Source organism: Topomyia yanbarensis, chromosome 3 (genome assembly GCF_030247195.1).
Source record: "Topomyia yanbarensis strain Yona2022 chromosome 3, ASM3024719v1, whole genome shotgun sequence".
Classification (NCBI taxonomy): domain Eukaryota; kingdom Metazoa; phylum Arthropoda; class Insecta; order Diptera; family Culicidae; genus Topomyia; species Topomyia yanbarensis.
Genome location: NC_080672.1, coordinates 106,399,222 through 106,416,845, shown reverse-complemented (window position 1 = coordinate 106,416,845; position 17,624 = coordinate 106,399,222). Strand labels below are relative to the sequence as shown.

Sequence of the window (17,624 nt, the reverse complement as noted above, 5' to 3'; positions counted from 1 at the left end):
TGTGGATCCACCCATACTAAACGAAGTGCGAAAGGATATTCAAGAACTGAAAAATAGTATGGTCGTTGGGAAGGACGGAATCTCGACCGATCTTCTAGGAGACAGGTGTAGCCGGTTATACGAAGTAATACACTGCATTATTTAGTGGCAAAATAAATTCCTTTGGATTGGCTGGATGGATAACAAGATAAGCCATAGGTTCGAGTAAAATAACTATTGAAATTCAACGATATTCAATACCGCTTATAAGTTACTCAGTTTAGCAGACTGAATTCGTTGGCTGAATCCTATGTTGGCGAATACCAATGCACAGGGATAGAAGGACTGAATAAATTTCTTGTGGACTCATCATCTGTTTGTGGACTTTAATGCAGTGTACGATTCAGTGAAATGAAACGAACTGGCAAAAATACATCAGTATGACTTTTCGGTAGGACCGATTAAGCTGATTCGTATGACGTTGGATGGGATAAAATCAAGCGTCAGAATAGCCACAAAGACTTCCAACTCGTTTCTGATGTTAGATGGATTGAATCAGGGGCTGCATCTTCTAAGGTGCGATTCAACGATCCGGTGTACAAATAAACTGAACTATCATTACGAGATCTTATACGAAATCTTCGGGCTTTGGTTAGTAAAACGACGAAAACAGGTCATTGCAGACGACAAAGCAATCATTCAATTCGTGCTAGAAAACAATCAAACTGAATGCTGAAGCTGACTCTGGTAGTTGCAAAACGATCTCAAAGATTGCAAAGCGAGGTACTGAGAAAGTCGTGACAGGTGTAAACATGGATTTTAGCTCCTAGGACTAATTTCCAGCAAGTTCAAACTTCGGGCAAGGAATTCGCAACTGCAGACAAACGAATTCAGTTTTTGCTACAAAGACGAAACTATGGATACGAAGATGTAAAAGTGAGAGCGATTGAGAATGTATTCTGCTCTTTTATTAAAGGACCATTCATAAATTACGTAACGCGTTTAGGGGGGTTCGACAATTTGTGACATATTGTACAAATAGGGTAGAGGGAGTGAGCTAGAACGTTAAGTATCTTGTTTTTACTGAAGAATTTTTTTTCTTTGTTACGTAATAGGGGAGGGGGGATAGATAAATTTGTGGCATGTAACAATACATGGGAGAGGGGGGAGTCAATTTTGTGCAATTTTTGCGTTAAGTAATTTATGAATTACTAATTAATATCGGGTTCGAGTTGTGAGAGTTCTCGGGTTGGGTTCTGGTTCAGTTTAAACTTGACACCTAGTCGCCTTTTTGTAGTGAAGTCAGATAACTTTAGCTAGAGGTACGTATTGATGATACATGTAACTGTTGTAAACCTTGAATTCACTGAAACAATGGACACTGACATAGCATCAGTAAGACAGTGCCAGATACTGATGAGACAATGTCGATTTCAATATGTCTCAGCAGCAAAAAGAACTACTTTTCTATCGGTAGATTGGACTAGCGCCTGCCTGGTGGAGTAGTTAGACGAAGTCGAAACGCAAACCCCTGACTATATCTATTGCATTAATGTTTAAACGAAGGCTAACGAGAAGGCATTCAACCTGAAGCTGTTTGTATTTCGCAACATCTTTTTGTGGTTTCCTGTTCATACATTATAGAATTTTAACAAAGATAACATATCAAGAAGACTGACAATTTTGCCCAAAATCTAGAGATAGTAAAAGGTGGTATTTTATACAGTAATATACACACACAAAGCTACTTTTAGATTGAGCTTTCTATGTATTTTCGCGAAAAAAATTAAATTTAGTTGTAGCGATAAATGCAAGACAGGTATCCGAGCAGATAACGTACATTGCATATTCGAAATTTACAATACAGACATTAAAACCCAAACTGAATTTTTCTCACAGTTCGAGTTTTTGTGCTTTGAAAATGATTATGCCATTGTGTTTCTCAGATAGTTTTACACATAAAAACATCTTATACATCAAGATAACTTGAGCCAATCCCCAGACACAGTCATTTGAAACAAAAAATAAAAAAAAGTTCTCAGCATGTTTCTCGCTATGTCTCAATAACAAAGCAGAATGTCAAAATCTAAAAACTCCACTTTGTAGATTTTTTAGACAAGTGAAGTGGCACTCAGATTACCCCTTAATGGCCTTTTTCATAAGATAGCACAACAGCGACGAACTACTAAATGACCCTACGAGCAGCGATCCTATCCTTCAATGGCGAACCCATTTAATAAGGTAATTTAAGAACTATTTCATAATATAAGAAGAATCATCTCTAAAATCGATTCTTTTGATTTTTCAGTAAATTATTTGACCTGTAATGTATTGACATCGCGTGAAACTTGGTTCATTTCCAACATAAATTTTAACGATTTTAATATTATAGTTTAGTTTTAAACACATATAGTGTTTCCAATTTTGGATTAGCGTCAATCTGGTACTAAGTCATAGCCAGATTCTGAAACGAAATCTAAACCACAATCCTTCGACTACCTGATTTTTATATGTTTATATTTTTCGCTGGCAGTGCATTGCTTTCACCTTCATTCTCATACTTTCTCAGACAGAAGAATAAACAAACTGTTGTGTCAAATAAAAAAAAAACTGAATGCTGGAATAATGACAATTGCACTCAATAAATTAGTTGGAGGGTGGTAGGTAAATACAGCAGTGTCCGTTTGATACCCATTTTATGCTTTTCGAAGAATTGAAGTTACTAGTCCGGAAGAAATCGGTCTTTGTAATCAAAATGGTATATATCCTATTGAACAATTCATCTTTTGAAAAAAAAATATTTTTTTGCCTGAACTTTGGAACCAGCTTCAAAATGCATTTAGACTTACAGCATTACCATATTAAATAATAAAGAGTGTAAATAGCAAGACTCAAGTAAAACAAAACATAAATGGTATTCGGAACAGCTCATATCGATAACTAGTTAATTTACAATGTTACAGATGACGTCTGTAACATTGTAAATTAACTAGATCTCTTCTACAGTCTTAAGTTACCATACATAATTAATCCATTGTTTCAGAACCAATAGAAACTAGTTTCCATAGTCAGTGGAATGTTTTCAAACAAGCTACAAACGAAACTGATTCTAACGGTATAAAATACACGACAGCGTAATAAACAAACAAAAAAAAATATTGGAAAATACAGTCACTAATAGGTATTTACGTATAATTTATGGTAACAACAGGAATCATTGTGCAACCCTTTCAATCTTGGAGACGGGGGTAAATGGATATGTCAAATCGGTTTTGGGTGTTTGTTATTTGTTTTCTACTCTAGTTAGCGAGCATAATCAATATATGTATAGAGGTGACATATGTGGAAGAATGATAGATGCAAGGGAAGGCAGGGTTATATGCGACGAAGAAGGTATGTAATTAGAACAAATGGTTATAATACAGATGGAATTTATTGCGTTAAAGTTTTATGTAAAAATGAGGGCCGGATGAGGACAATTAACATGCACGGGATTTATGCAACTTGCGTCCATATAGTGACAGAGACAATGATAAGCAGCAAAAATGTGCACATATTTCCTATCAGCCTAGGGACTGCCATCTACTGGTGACGAGGATGACTCGGATCGTTGCAGAAAAAAAAACACATTTCAGGATAAACATTTGGTACTGGTTATTACTACTATTCGTCTTATTGCACATATTATACTATCATATACAAAGCGTTGGTTGGTGTTTGACAATGTAATGCCCATGATTACATAACTTCCTCAAATTCTGCATAGTACCAAATTTGATGCATGCACTAAAGATACTTCAACTCAATAATTTTCTATAAATTTTTGATTTCATTTTTCGTTCAATTTACATACTTTTATAAAACGATTCAATTTCCTTTCCGTGTATAAAATTGACAAATGGTACTTTGATTGTTTTCTCTGATTTTGATAGAGAAAATATGGCCGAGGCGAATACTCAACCTAATGCTAAACTAAAACCTAGCGCACTAACATTCGTCTGTTTCTGGCGGCCAAATATAAAACTTCAATGATTCCGATTCTCACAGGTTAATGCTATTTTTCTGAATACCTCGTCGCAGGCGAAAAACTTTTCGCTATACCCAATAATATCGGGAAGTTTCAGTTCTGTCCTTAGAGCTGTGCACGTTGTGCACAATCAATCTTTATCTGTTTCCTTAGAACTAAACACCCTAAACCTAGAGCGAATGTAAAAGGAAATAAAGAAAAAAACGCAAAAACGAAATGTAAAATCAAACGGTGCTGGTCTAGGGTAATATCAAGTGTATTTACAAGAAGATAGAAAAATAAAGTTCAAACGAATCAACAAAAACAATTAAAACATGTACAAGAAATCGGAAAGTTTTACATACAGAGATAAAGATAGACCTGCACCTTATCGCCTAAAAGAAAGCTTCCGCTAGCTTTACATAACACTAAATATCCGACCGCCTAAATGTAGAAGTTTCTTCTTTCATGGGTTCCCATTAAATTTCGAGCGAAATTTGGCATGCCAGGAAGCGAGAAGTGTTGCCACAAAACACAAGAAGATATGACACAAACATACAAGCCTAAATAACTGTAGAGTGCAACGCAAGATTTTTTTTCTAATTTGTTGTTAATTTGTTCTTTTACTAAGTCAAAGAACAAAAAAATTATTGTTGTTGAAATATTGTCCATTATAAAAATGTGTTCTTAAAATATATCATATGTTAAAATTAGGGTAGAGTGACAATAGGAACATAGCTAAAGCACGTTCAGCCGACAACGACCTACGTGAAACGGTGTAGTACTTGCATCAGTTTTACTTTGCTCTATACTTACAATTTTTTGGCGGGTTTAATTTTTACATTATAAAATATAATTCACTGCAGTTAGTTTAGGGTCGTATACACCAGTTTTTTTAATGTTTAATATGCAGAATTACCAAACCGTGTAGAATTAACTGATGACGTTCCCATGATCTGAACGTTTTGTTTGCTAAGTTACAAAAAGTGGAGAAAAAACAGGGTCGAAGTGCTTTAAAGTACAGGTTGTTCCCGTTCTTAATGCTAAGTAAAATATTAGGCAAAAGCCAATTATGAAAGCTTGCAAACAAATCACGATTCAATCACAATGTAAAATGAAACATTACCCTATCCTAATTTTGACCCAACTCCTACACTATAGTTTATGCCCGCATATGACCCTATAAAAATATTGTATTTGGCAAGCAATTTTAAGTTGCGAATTGAAAAATGAAAATTTTGCCATTTTTGGAACTAGAAGCAAAGCTATGTTTTGCATTCCGTTGGTAGGAACGTCACGTTTGACAGGTTTAGCAACCGCTTGTTGTCCATTTTTGTACTAAATACTTCCTCCTAGGCGCCATTTCTTTTCCTCTACTTCACCACTCTTGTTCTTCTCTTCAGAAAAACTCACTTTTTTACCTTCTTCTCTGTATGTCCTTTTTCGTTGGGACATCCGAGTGGCCACAAGGCGTTTCATTTTTGTCTCGACCGAAAACAAAAGTAGCCTCTAGATAGCTTCGTTGCCAACCAGTTTCGGTATTGAATGTTTACGGTATGCTCCCTAGTAACAATTCAGATTTTATGGCAGTTTTATAGCAACTTATACAACTTAAATTACCCTTGTAGCGTACTATAAAACTACAATTGTTACTTGGGCTCCTCGAATATCAGCGAGTGTCATGAATTCTAGATCAAGGTTTCCCTTTACTCGACTTTTTCTCCTTGAGTTTTATTTTTTCCTGGTTGTAGAGACTTGTGTGGAAGTTGATATCAATACAGTGAAGACCCGATTTTATCAGGCCCCGATTTTATCAGCTTTTTGAACCGATTTTATCAGCTTCATATGAAAATTGATAGTTGGTAATTTGATGGGCTCTAGCATATGAACCAAATTGAACTCGAGTTGATCCTTTCTTAAGCATATTTTTCTTATCTTAGAGATACGAAATATACAAAAAAAATCCTTTTCATTTTTTTTTAATTTTGCGCTGTCAGACTCCCTATAACGAAGTTTAAGCTAAATAATCAGGAAAGGTGATGAGGCTACATCTAGGGACTAAAGAAGAATATTTAAAGAGCTTCAGTTTCTAAAAAAAAAGAAAAATATATGTCCCGATTTTATCAATATCCCGGTTTTATCAGCCTAAAACTCACCAAGAATCTTCACTGTATTGTTTTCTTCCAGACCATGTGGCCTCCGGCGGCAGAAGCCAAGAATCGATCCACTGGGTTCCTGCTCCTTCCTATTCTTTTTTTAATTAGTTTTTTGACCCGGCTCAAGGCGTTAGCTTCACGAAGCCGTAAGTCTGTTATATATTTTATATTTTTAGGATGAAAATTAAAATTAAAATAAAAACGATCAATAGTATGTCTGTCCGATCCCGTACGCGCATTTTGCCATTGCACGCAGAGATCTTTTTTGCACTACGACCATACTATGGTCGACAAAATCGGTCAACTGAGTCCACCATTCGCCATACAATCGAAAAGTTAGAGTCGCAGTTCACGTTATTGGATGATAAGCGACCAAATGGACCACATCCAGTACGCAGTGAAGAAAGCATAGCGGCGATGGCCGAGAGTGTTCTCATCAACTTGGCTTGTCGTATGCAACAGCATGGCGTATTTTACGATAATTTTAGCTTAAAAGCATGTCAATAGACTGGTAACTGCCTGAACTTGAAGCCAGTAGAGTCTTGACAACATTTGGTTCCAATAAAACGGCACCACGTGATACACAAGTAATACAACAGTGAAATTATTGCGTGAGAAATTTGGTGAACGTTTGATTTCTCCCCGTGGACTTGTCAGTTGGCCACCTAGATCGGACGATATCGCACCTATAGACTTTTTTCTATGGGGCTTTGTGAAGTCAAATGTCTATGTGGATGAGCCTGCAACGATTGAAGCACTGGAAGCCAACATTATTCGAGTAATTAGTCACATACCGCTCGAAATGCTTGAACGCGTTTTTATAAATAAGATCACTTGTAAGGACCTGCTCACGCGCAGTTATGGTCAACATTTAAAAGAAATTGTTTATAAACAATAAATAAAAAGTTGTTTACAAACAATAAATACTGGGATCTTGTTTTTGCGTTGTCAAAACTAACAAGTATTTTAAGTTGTTCTGCAAAATGAATCTTTTAGCTCGGGTCAATTTGTTGAACATTATCAGCACCGCGTGCCCGACATGCTTGAGTTGAATAAAGGTGACTTCCGAAAACCGAAGCTGCCTTTTCACCTTCAACAAATGTTCCAAATCACAAAACCTCGGTTTTATGCAAAAAGACCGGAAGTCATGTTAGAATAATAATAAAATACACGCGCATAAAATTACCAGTATGTGCGTCATGCTTATATTGGGCCGCTCAAATTTATTTCATATTATCGTGGTAAAACAATCGATAGTTGTTTAGTTGTAACCTCAGTTTGTTTTACACTATATTTTCTTTTCCCGATTTCCTTGTTTGGACGTGAGTCTTTGTTTTTTCCTTTTTCAAAGATTTTTATGAACGTGTCCACTGGGAAACAGACAGAGAAAGAATGACCGGAACGGTGAGAATGAAGAAACGGTGAAAATTCACCTTTATTTGAAACACTGAGAAAAGATATGTCCTCAAGCAGGAATCGAACCTGCGATCTCCCAGTCTCTAGTAGGGTGCGTTAATAACTCCGCCATCGAGGAACTGTGATGATGCCATCACATGTTCCCAACAGTTTCATGATCACGGTCTAGCAAATACCGGTAGAGGTCTTAGATATTTATAACATCTATTTGCATTTAAATGATTACAATAAGGAACTTGTATTATCTTTGTTTTGTTAAGTTGGCCTCATTTTCTATCAAATCCAAAACCCCTCAAATTTACTCCAATGATCTCGCCAGCAGCAAACTTTATCTTGGACGTAATTGTGCGTAGATGATCCCATTTGCATGTTCGCTTTTGTGTATTATGGCGAGAGGCTCGAACGTTTGTATGATGACATGTTCGATTGCGTCGGCTTTTATATGTTGCGCGCGACTTCGCGTGTTTAATTTCGATTTTCGACGTGACCGATTCACGATCGCACGAACACGGGCGTTTGTAGTTTCATGTTTGTAAATTTATGAATTTGCTAGATCGCGGGTGTAGGTGTCCGTTGATGATTGCGAAGGGTTCTAGTTTTTGTATGTGACCGTGTTTTTCGCGTGTATAAATTCAATTTTGTAACCGTGGGGTCATTTGCATATTCGCGTGTGCTTTTAAACGATGGCGCGAACTGTGAATATTATACAGTGTGCGGTTCAGATACTTAAAGCGAGTGATTTCCCTCGTACTAGAGTTCTCGGTCATGTCACCATGGAACGTGTTGTCTAGTGAATATGAGCGTTATTTTTTTTATTGGTCCAACTGAATGCATGGACCAATGTTGCTAGGACCGAGGGTAGTACTTCCGGATGTAACCAATCATGATCGCGCGGACACTGGCGCTTATAGGTTCACGTAAGAGATCGCGTTTGTAAATTTACGAGTGTTATAAAACATTCACTTTGTCAACAGAGTGTTATCAAGTTTGTGAGATCGCGGGTGTAGGTGTGCTTTGATGATCGCGAAGGGCTCAAGCTTTTGTATGTAGGCGTGTTTGTCGCGTGTGCTAGCGCGTATGTGGCTACGCGTGTATAAATTCGATTTTGTGACTGTGTTTCCATTTGCATATTCGTGTGTGCTCTTGAATGATGGCGCGGACTGTGAATTTTCAGTGTGCGGTTTAGATACTAGAAGAGAGTGAGTTCCCTAGTATCACTAGAGATCGCGGTCATGTCGCCATGGAATGCGTTTTCTAGTGGATATGAGCGTTATTTGTTGATTGGTTCATCTTAATGCATGTGCCTAGGTTGTTAGGACCGAATGTAGAGATTTCCGGACGTGATTAGCTCATGATGGCACGAACACGGGCGATTGTAAGTCCACGTTTGAGACCGTATTTGTAAACTTATACAAGCCAGACGGTTCACTTTATCACCAGAGTCGCGAACGTAGGTGTGCGTGGATGATTGGAATGAACTACGATCATCTGGTATATTATAATCTTCGGGAGTCCTGGCATGGGACACTCTAAGTTGGAAAGAGTCCCAAACCAGTGCTCAACGCCAACCCCAGGGCACCTCCAGAAAGAACTTGGCCCTAAGCCTACTTTGTACATTATTTCAACCATAACATAAGTGGACAACAAAGGTCGCCATGTTAAGTACTAAATTTGTAGCTTAACTAAAGAGAAATTAGTCGTAACTAAAGTTTCTATGTCCAGGTACAGTATCTTGCCTGGCCAGGGCATTCTTCGGATGTTAAAAATTACGATTACAATAACAATTACATCCTCAACGAATTTTTTCTTAGATCTTGCCCCCACAAATCAGAAAAAAATCATCTGGGATTACACGTAAAATAGAAGTTATGTTTTTTTCTTCATGCAAGCAGATCTAGTTATCTGATCATTTGACGGCGTAAAATACAGGTTTTTCTGTTATTCATTTCTTCTTACACTTTCTATTACCCAATAAACAAAGAAAGTTGAACAAGCCTTTAATACGAGAGAACAAATTGAACAAAGGCTGTTTAAGCTATTATCCAGCTACATTGTTTGTTGGGTTAATGACCCTGACGAGAAAGCATTTTATCTCTGTTAAGTATAATAGTTAAAAATTCCTCTACACATTTATTTGCCATGCTATACACAATATAAATGAAACGAGTGCAAGTCATAAATTTTATAACGCTGTGGATTGATCCTCTGATGCATACAGGAACAATAATTTGTGATCGAGCGTGCAAGACATCCGTTCCCTGTGCAATGCAATTTAGTAACTTCGACATTGGGACACAGCAAATGTCTGTTAGTTTTATTGTTATTCTGTGCTTTCCGGTTGATGCGAATTTTCATAACAGTGATCCGTCTAGTATCACATTTTTTTCGAGAGTTGTCCTGCTGAAGCTGTAGAGCTAGGTTCTCGGAAGGGCTCTCGTTAGAATCACTACACTACAATTGCAGATAAGACAGGCAACGTCGTCCACTAAAACACTGCCTAAGGCCAATTGTAACAGGCCGTGATGCTGAATGTGATGTTCATTGAACGGTTCAGATATGTGCGGGTGTAGACTTCGCGATCGCGTGTATCATCGCGAGGCGCGCGAGCATTTGTACGCTAACGTGTCTAATCACGTGTGCTAACATGTATGTAATTTCGCGATTATAACTTCTATTTTCTAACCGTGTGCTTTTCGTATATTCGCGTGTGTTCTTGGATTATCGTGCGCGGATCGTGAATCTAACACTTAATTGTACGGTTCAGATGCTAAAAGAAAGTGAGATCTTCCATATCACTAGAGTTCCCGGTCATGTCGCCATGGAACGTGTTGTCTAGTGGATATGAGCTTTATTTCTTGAGCGGTCCAACTAAATGTATGGACCTATGTTGCTAGGACGGAGGGTAATGATTTCCGGACGTGGCCGATTCATGATCGCGCGAACACGGACGTTTGTAGGTTCGCGTTTGAGACCGCGTTTGAGACGTTCATCTTATTACCGGGGTTTTATCAAATTCGCGCGATTGCGGGCGTAAGCGTGCGTTGTTGATCGCGAAGGGCTTAAGCGTTCGTATGTTAACGTGTTTGTTGCGTGAGCTCGCGTGCATGTGACTTCGCGTGTACAAAATTAGATTTTGTAACCGTGTGACCATTCACATATTCGCGCGCGTTCTTGGATGGCCACGCGGGCCGTCATTCTGATATTTAGTTTTCGGTGTACAATTCACATTCTGACAGATAGTGAGTTACCCCACATCACTAGGGCTCCCGGTCATGTCGCCATGTTGTCCAGTGGATATGAGAGCTTTCTTTTTTTTAATTGGTCCAATTGAAGGCAGTCTGCTGATACCAAGGATAGAAACTTCCGGAAGTGACTCATGATTGTGCGAGCGCGGGAGTTTTTAAGTGTACGATTGAGACGGCATTTGCAAATTTATAAGCGATGAGACGTTCACCTTATCAGCGGGATGTTATCATGTGTGCGAGATCACGGGTGTAGGTGCCGTGGACAGCCGTGTAGGGTTGAAGCATTTGTATGTTAACGTGTTTGTCACGTCTAACTTCGCGTGATTTCGATTTTATAATCACGTGGCGTGTATTCTTAAATGATCGCGCGCGGACGGTGTATCTGATGCTTAAGTTTTAGTGTATGGTACCAGATGGTAGAAGAGAGTCATTTTATCACAAGATTACAATTTGGGTTTAAATTCAATTTGAAACCCTAAGGTGCACAGTGCAACTGTATTTAACCTAAGCCTAAGCGTAGAAAATGCGAGACACGGAGTACTGGTTGGCGAATCTACATAGAAACGGTTCTAGTCATATGTGACAAATTCCAATGTTTTTTACCTAAAACGGTATGGTGTATACGACTCTAACCATTTTGTCAACTGTACTAATATTTTTTGGTCCTTAACATCACCAGGCATTACTTCTACTAACATAACTCTAAAGAGTGTCACTTGATAGCACAAATTCACACAGTCAGAATGTAACAAACGTTGAACAAGTTGAACACGCGAACCAGGAACAAAACAAGAAACAATAGTGTGTCGATGTACACAGTCGGACGAAGTGTGTGTGAAGGGGGTAGGGTTGGGAGTGTTAGATGAAAGTTAGGAAAATGAGTGGTAGTAGTAGTAGTAGTGGTAAGTAGTGCTTTGATAGGATAGCCAAAATATAACACAAACTGGGACAAGTTAAAATAGCGAGTTTAGTTAATATACAAACATAAAACACAACCAGGAAAATTGCCGAAAAAGAAGATGAGTGATTCGAAGCTGTTTGCGTAGTATTTTTTTTTTCGTCTTTCGGACGCGTTAGTCAAAGAAGGAAGGAAAAAGAGTTCAAATCAAACGAACAAGGGACTACTTACCGTTTGCTGAATCTGGTAGTAAGTCTTTGCAGGAAAGTCTTGCCAGTGTGTGGCGAGTCGCCGACGTTGCCTCCGGCTCCGGAGTATGCCGTACTGTTTCTGGATCTGGTTTGGCCTATATTTTTGTTGTTAAATAAAAAAATATATTAGTATTTTTCGCAAAGAAATGGGTTTTTCTAACTTCATCTGTCCACTGCATTCGGTTGCACTTCACTACAACACAACTAACAATAGTGATATAGTTAGAGAATGACAGAATCACATTATGTATAGGTGAAGAGATGGATGCAAATGTTTGCCGAAGATTACAACTCTCGTAGCGCGGTTCAGTTGAACTGCTACTACTACTGGACAACAGAGCACCGCGGATGCATTAGAACACTAGGAGTACACACTTACCCGAGTGGAAAGTCGATCGCGATGGAACATTCCTGGGAAATGCAACCGGTTGTCTGGAAGAATTAACGGCTGGTGTAAGACTATTGCGATTCACCATGCTGATGTAATTGAGTTTGTGTATGTGTTGATGTGTGGGTACATTATATTGACATTTGGTTGGTCGGGGATTTTTTTTCGATTGTTGGTGGGTTGGTTGGTGATGTGAAGGCACAGGTTCATGATGGGTTGGTAGGTTTTCATTTTTTGTTTGTGGTTTACCGAGGGAAAAAACGGAAAAGAAAGAAGAAAAAGAAATGACATATATAGTTTAAAACAAATCGATTGATGGATTTTTTTTGAAAACTTAACTAACTTACAAACAAATTAAATACTTAGGTAAGGAACCCTCATCTCTTAACAATAACAATTCCAAACAAGTCTAGGAACCTTCGGATAAATGGAAAAAGTTAAACAAAACGTGAACCAGCAACCGAATCTTTTTTAACTTTCAAAAATTTGAGTAAGATAATAAAAAAGGTAAACGCTTCTACTTAATCCAGAGTCCACATCTGGGGTTGATTTAGGTTTATAGGGAAAACATTTATTCGTCCATATGAACTGGGAATGCATCGAGAAATTGCCTTTAAAATAAATTTGTTGGATAACTAGCAATCGAAATAGATGCGTTTACAACTGATCGTTTGTACCGAAGAATCGGTTCGTTCGGTAGTGCCAACGATCAGTGTTTCGCATCTTTGTTAGGATTTTGTTGGTTGGTATTTGAAGGATGTTTTCAGGTGTAATTGATTGGTACATAAATATGTAGTATAAAAGTGAAATCTATGTTCAAAGTTCAACGAAATCTAACGAAGCAAAACATTCTAAATGCCAGAAAAAATAACAAGCAAAGGATCAGGGAAAAGCGAATAACATGTAAACTATAGGTACAATTAAATGCTTCAAGCCGTGAAACAAATAAACATTAAACATCAAGAAAAATAAAAAAAATATATGTATTACAAAGATGTCATTTTTTAATGATATTCAGCTGCTTCTTATCTCAATATATCGTCCCTACGATACCCTATTTCAAACATAGTGTTGTAATTTTTAATTAGTTCAATTATTTTGCCGTTTTTTCGCGTACAAACACCAACACATTAATGTCGTTTTAGCTTGATCCTGTAACTGCTTCAGAATTAAACCAAACTGCCCGCTTTTAAAATCGTCCATTAAATAGTGACATAAACTTTCTATATTAATCTATTAACTGAATTTTGATTGAATCGGATATTTTATATTCTTTGCAGCATGAGTTGGACATTAGGTAAATTCATAAGGAATTAAGCAATTTACATAAAGAATAATTTACAACATAGGCCTAAATTCCGTATGCTCAACTTTAGAACTTTTTTTAAATCCATCGTACTTCAAATTTTGAAGTAGAATACTTCTAACGTTTCAATATGGGGTCCCGTTTCAAAAATTTCAGTTGAGAAATTTTCCCAGATTTAAAATGCGAATATCTTCCGTTCTACTGGACGAAATCGCAATATTTTTGCACTATCTGATCGGAAATTTGTGCACGTATTTCGTATTAAATTTCGGAATTACTGCGACTACTATAAATAAACCAAAACAAGGATTTTCAGAAAACAGCGAGGAAAATGCGCAATTTGCCAGCATATCCCACGCAGAGCCGTCAAAAAGGAGCATGTAAGCGTTTCATTACATACGGGAATGTTATATATACAGGTCACGCGAGCTTGTTTTGTATCAGTGGGTGTTCGCTTACCACACGAGCAACATACTCGTCCGAACGGTACAATGAGCGGTATCATGTTTGCGTTCCCGTACCAAGCGTCATCGCAAGGTTCTTCGTGATAAAATACAGGGAATCACCAAATCCGCCATTCGGCGTCTGGCTCGTCGTGGTGGTGTAAAATGCATCTTCGATTTAATCTACGAATGATGATGGTGTGCAAGAAAATGTCATCCGAGATGCCGTGACCTACACTGAACACGCCAAGCGCAAAACGGCAATGAATGTCGTCTATACTCTGAAGCGGCAGGGACGCATTTTGTGTGGATTTGAAAGTTGAAAAGGTAGAACTCACTTGTATCATTATAAAAAAGGCCCTTTTCAGGGCCACCAAAATCATTTCAAAGAATAAGTTTGCATTTTCTGTTTCATGGACTGTTTCTCCCTGGAGAGCAATTTATGTTAAACCCTAAATTATGATTTATTTCAGTACGCAAATTGCAAATATGGTCAGAAACAAACTGGAGTGAAGTGGAAAACATTTTTACTAGGCGCATTCAAAAAAGGTTTCAATTCTCAAACATTTTACCAAGGTGCCGTATTACATTACTCTCTTTACCCTGAGTGTTCGATAATCTCCGTAGTGGAAACACAATTTCAATTTTGTTCTTTATCAAAAATATGTGGTCGGCCAACAAAGGTGTGGAGCTACGAAGAACACATATTGAGGAAAACACAAAAAAGGACGAGCTTACATTGTGCTGTAGTCAGGTATAAAAACTCAGCATGCTGTTGCTCACGCTCAGTTCGTTTCCAGCATCAGCATACAGCAGTTCGTTTGCAGCATCGCCCGCAAAATTCAAACCGCCGTCCGTTTGCTGCTGTCAGAAGAGTTGGCCAAGCACGCCGTCTTCGATGAAACCAAAACTGTTACCATATACACCAGCACCAAGTAAATTTCGAACACTGCCCAAACAAAAGGCCCTTTTCAAGGCCATCAATTTATCGACAAAGAATGAAATTGAAGTTTTGTTATTACAAGCATCAGCTTGTCAAGAGCGTTGGATGATAAGTGAGCCACTTGTGAACAATACCGTCGCTTTCACGAGAATGGCAGAAAATCAAAAGGTATTTGTGATTTATAGACAGTTTAGTGTAATGATTCAATTTACACAAATCGAACGTTTTCTAACGTTTCGATATAAGTGCTCCGTTTCAAAATTTTCGGCCAGATGCTGCCTGTTTTTTCAAACGTGAAAATCTGCTGTTGTATTGAATGAAAACCTTGGATTTTTGCGCTGATTGGAAATAGTTGTGACTAATTCTGTAGAATGTACAATTACTGAAAATAACGGATTTTGTGAAAGCAGTGGTTGGTCCATACAATTCGATTCTAAGCGAGCCAGACTAGTTTTCGTTGGAAGGTCCACCTCTGACAATAGAAGTAAACTATTTTATTTTGAATTCAACTACAACTTCCTTGAAAACAGCACAGTTAAAAAACTTTTGGGAAAAACGCGCAGACCTAAATTTTCCACTATAATGGAAACTGCCTGTGCCCCGCCGCACAGCATCAAGATTGATAGTAATTCAAGCCGGGAGGAAAGAGGTTGTAAGGCAATGGAAAACGAAAATTTCATTTATATCTTACTGGAATATAATTGGCTGGTCCTGAAAAGAACTTGTTGGTTTGTGGTTTATTTTGGGTCACAATTTAGGCCTGCTCGATTGCTGATAGCTGTGAATTTCTCGCAGGGCGACAGTTTCTGTTCAGTAGTGATGAGGCTTCCTAACGCCAACCGTGACTGGGGTACTTTTACACGACCTACGTTGCTTACTGTTTGCGGGGAGGCTTTCCTCTGGTGGACTTACGAGCGGTTTGTTTGGTACGGGCCATTTATCAACAAAGAATCGAATTGAAGTTTTGTTATTACAAGCATCCGAAAGTAGCTTGCCAAGAGCGTTCGATGGCAAGTGAGCTACTTGTGAACAATATCGTCGATTTCACGTATTTCACAAAAGAAAAAGTTATCATTTGTTTGTTTGTTTACAGTTTCGTGTTTACTAGACGCATTCAAAAAAGGTTTCAATTCTCAAACATTTTACCAAGGTGCCGTATTACATTACTCTTTTTACCCTGAGTGTTTGATAACCTCCGTATTGAAAACACAATTTCAATTTTGTTCTTTATCAAAAATATGTGGTCGACCAACGAAGGGGTGGAGCTACCAAAAACACATATTGAGGACAACACAAAAAGGACGAGCTTACATTGTGCTGTAGTCAGGTATAAAAACTTAGCATGCTGTTGTTCACGATCAGTTCGTTTGCAGCATCAGCATGCAGCAGTTTGTTTGCAGCATCTCCCGCAAAATTCAAACCGTCGTCCGTTTGCTGCTGCTAGAAAGTTAGTCAATCACGCCGTCTTCGATGGCACCAAAACTAGTACCATATACACCAGCTTCAAGTAAATTCCGAACACTGCCCAAACAAAAGGCCCTTTTCAGGGCCATCAATTTATCCGCAAAGAATGAAATTGAAATTTAGTTATTACAAGCATCAGAAAGTGGCTTGCCAAGGGCGTTGGATGGTAAGTGAGCCACTTGTGAACAATACCGTCGCTTTCAAGTAGAATGGCACAAAATAAAAAAGTTATTTGTGTGATTTGTAGACAGGTTAGTGTAATGATTCAATTTACAAAAATCGAACGTTTTCTAACGTTTCGATATAGGTGCTCCGTTTCGGCCAGAATGTTGCCTGTTTTTCTAAAAGTGAAAATCTGCTATTGTACTGAATGAAAATCTTCGATTTTTGCGCTGATTGGAAATAGTTGTGACTAGTTGTGTAGAATGTTCAATTACTGAAAATAACAGATTTTGTGAAAGCAGTGGTTGGTCCATACAATTCGATTCAGAGCGAGCCAGACTAGTTTTCGTTGGAAGGTCCATCTCTGACAATAGAAATAAACTATTTTATTTTGAATTCAACTACAACTTCCTTGAAAACGCACAGCTAAAAAACTTTTGGGAAAAACGCGCAAACCTAAATTTTCCACTATAATAAAAACTAGTGCCCCCGCCGCACAGCATCATCAAGATTGATAGTTATTCAAGCCGGGTGGAAAGGGGGAGGGAGGTTGTAAGGCAATGGAAAATTTCATTTATAATAATAATACTTTATAATTGGCTGGTCCTGAAAAGAACTTGTTGGTTTGTGGTTTATTTTGGGTCACAATTTAGGCCCGCTCGATTTCTGATAGCTGTGAATTTTTCGCAGGGCGACTGTTTCTGTTCGGTAGCGATGAGGCTTCATAACGCCAACCGTGACTGGGGCACTTTTACACGGCCTTCGTTGCCAACCAGCTCATTGTGAAGGACGACGTCTCTGTACAGCCAGCATCACTGCCATGAAAGCAAAACATTGATTTTGAACCGAATGATTAGAAGTTGTATTTAGTTACAAAATGTCGATTTTCTGAATGATATGATATTAAATCATCCCACAAGATGCAAAACGTCGTGTGGAATGCTTGAATATCAAGCATAGTGCCGAA

At 38.2% G+C, this 17,624-nt stretch overlaps 1 protein-coding gene across 19 annotated transcripts in view; it reads right to left on the bottom strand.

Annotated features, from left to right (window-relative positions):
* Positions 1-17,624, bottom strand: part of LOC131693459 (MAP/microtubule affinity-regulating kinase 3-like) — a 211,107-nt gene that overhangs the window by 37,120 nt on the left and 156,363 nt on the right. For 13 of the 19 annotated variants that reach the window (XM_058981277.1, XM_058981275.1, XM_058981276.1 and 10 more), the window contains 2 exons: positions 12,331-12,383; positions 11,932-12,046 (listed from right to left, as the gene is read on the bottom strand). In XM_058981277.1, the coding sequence (XP_058837260.1) occupies positions 11,932-12,046; positions 12,331-12,383 (168 nt within the window). Of the gene's footprint in view, positions 1-3,618; positions 4,177-11,931; positions 12,047-12,330; positions 12,429-17,624 lie in introns of those variants that run through there. The other 6 variants (XM_058981284.1, XM_058981285.1, XM_058981293.1 and 3 more) reach the window with 3 other exon arrangements.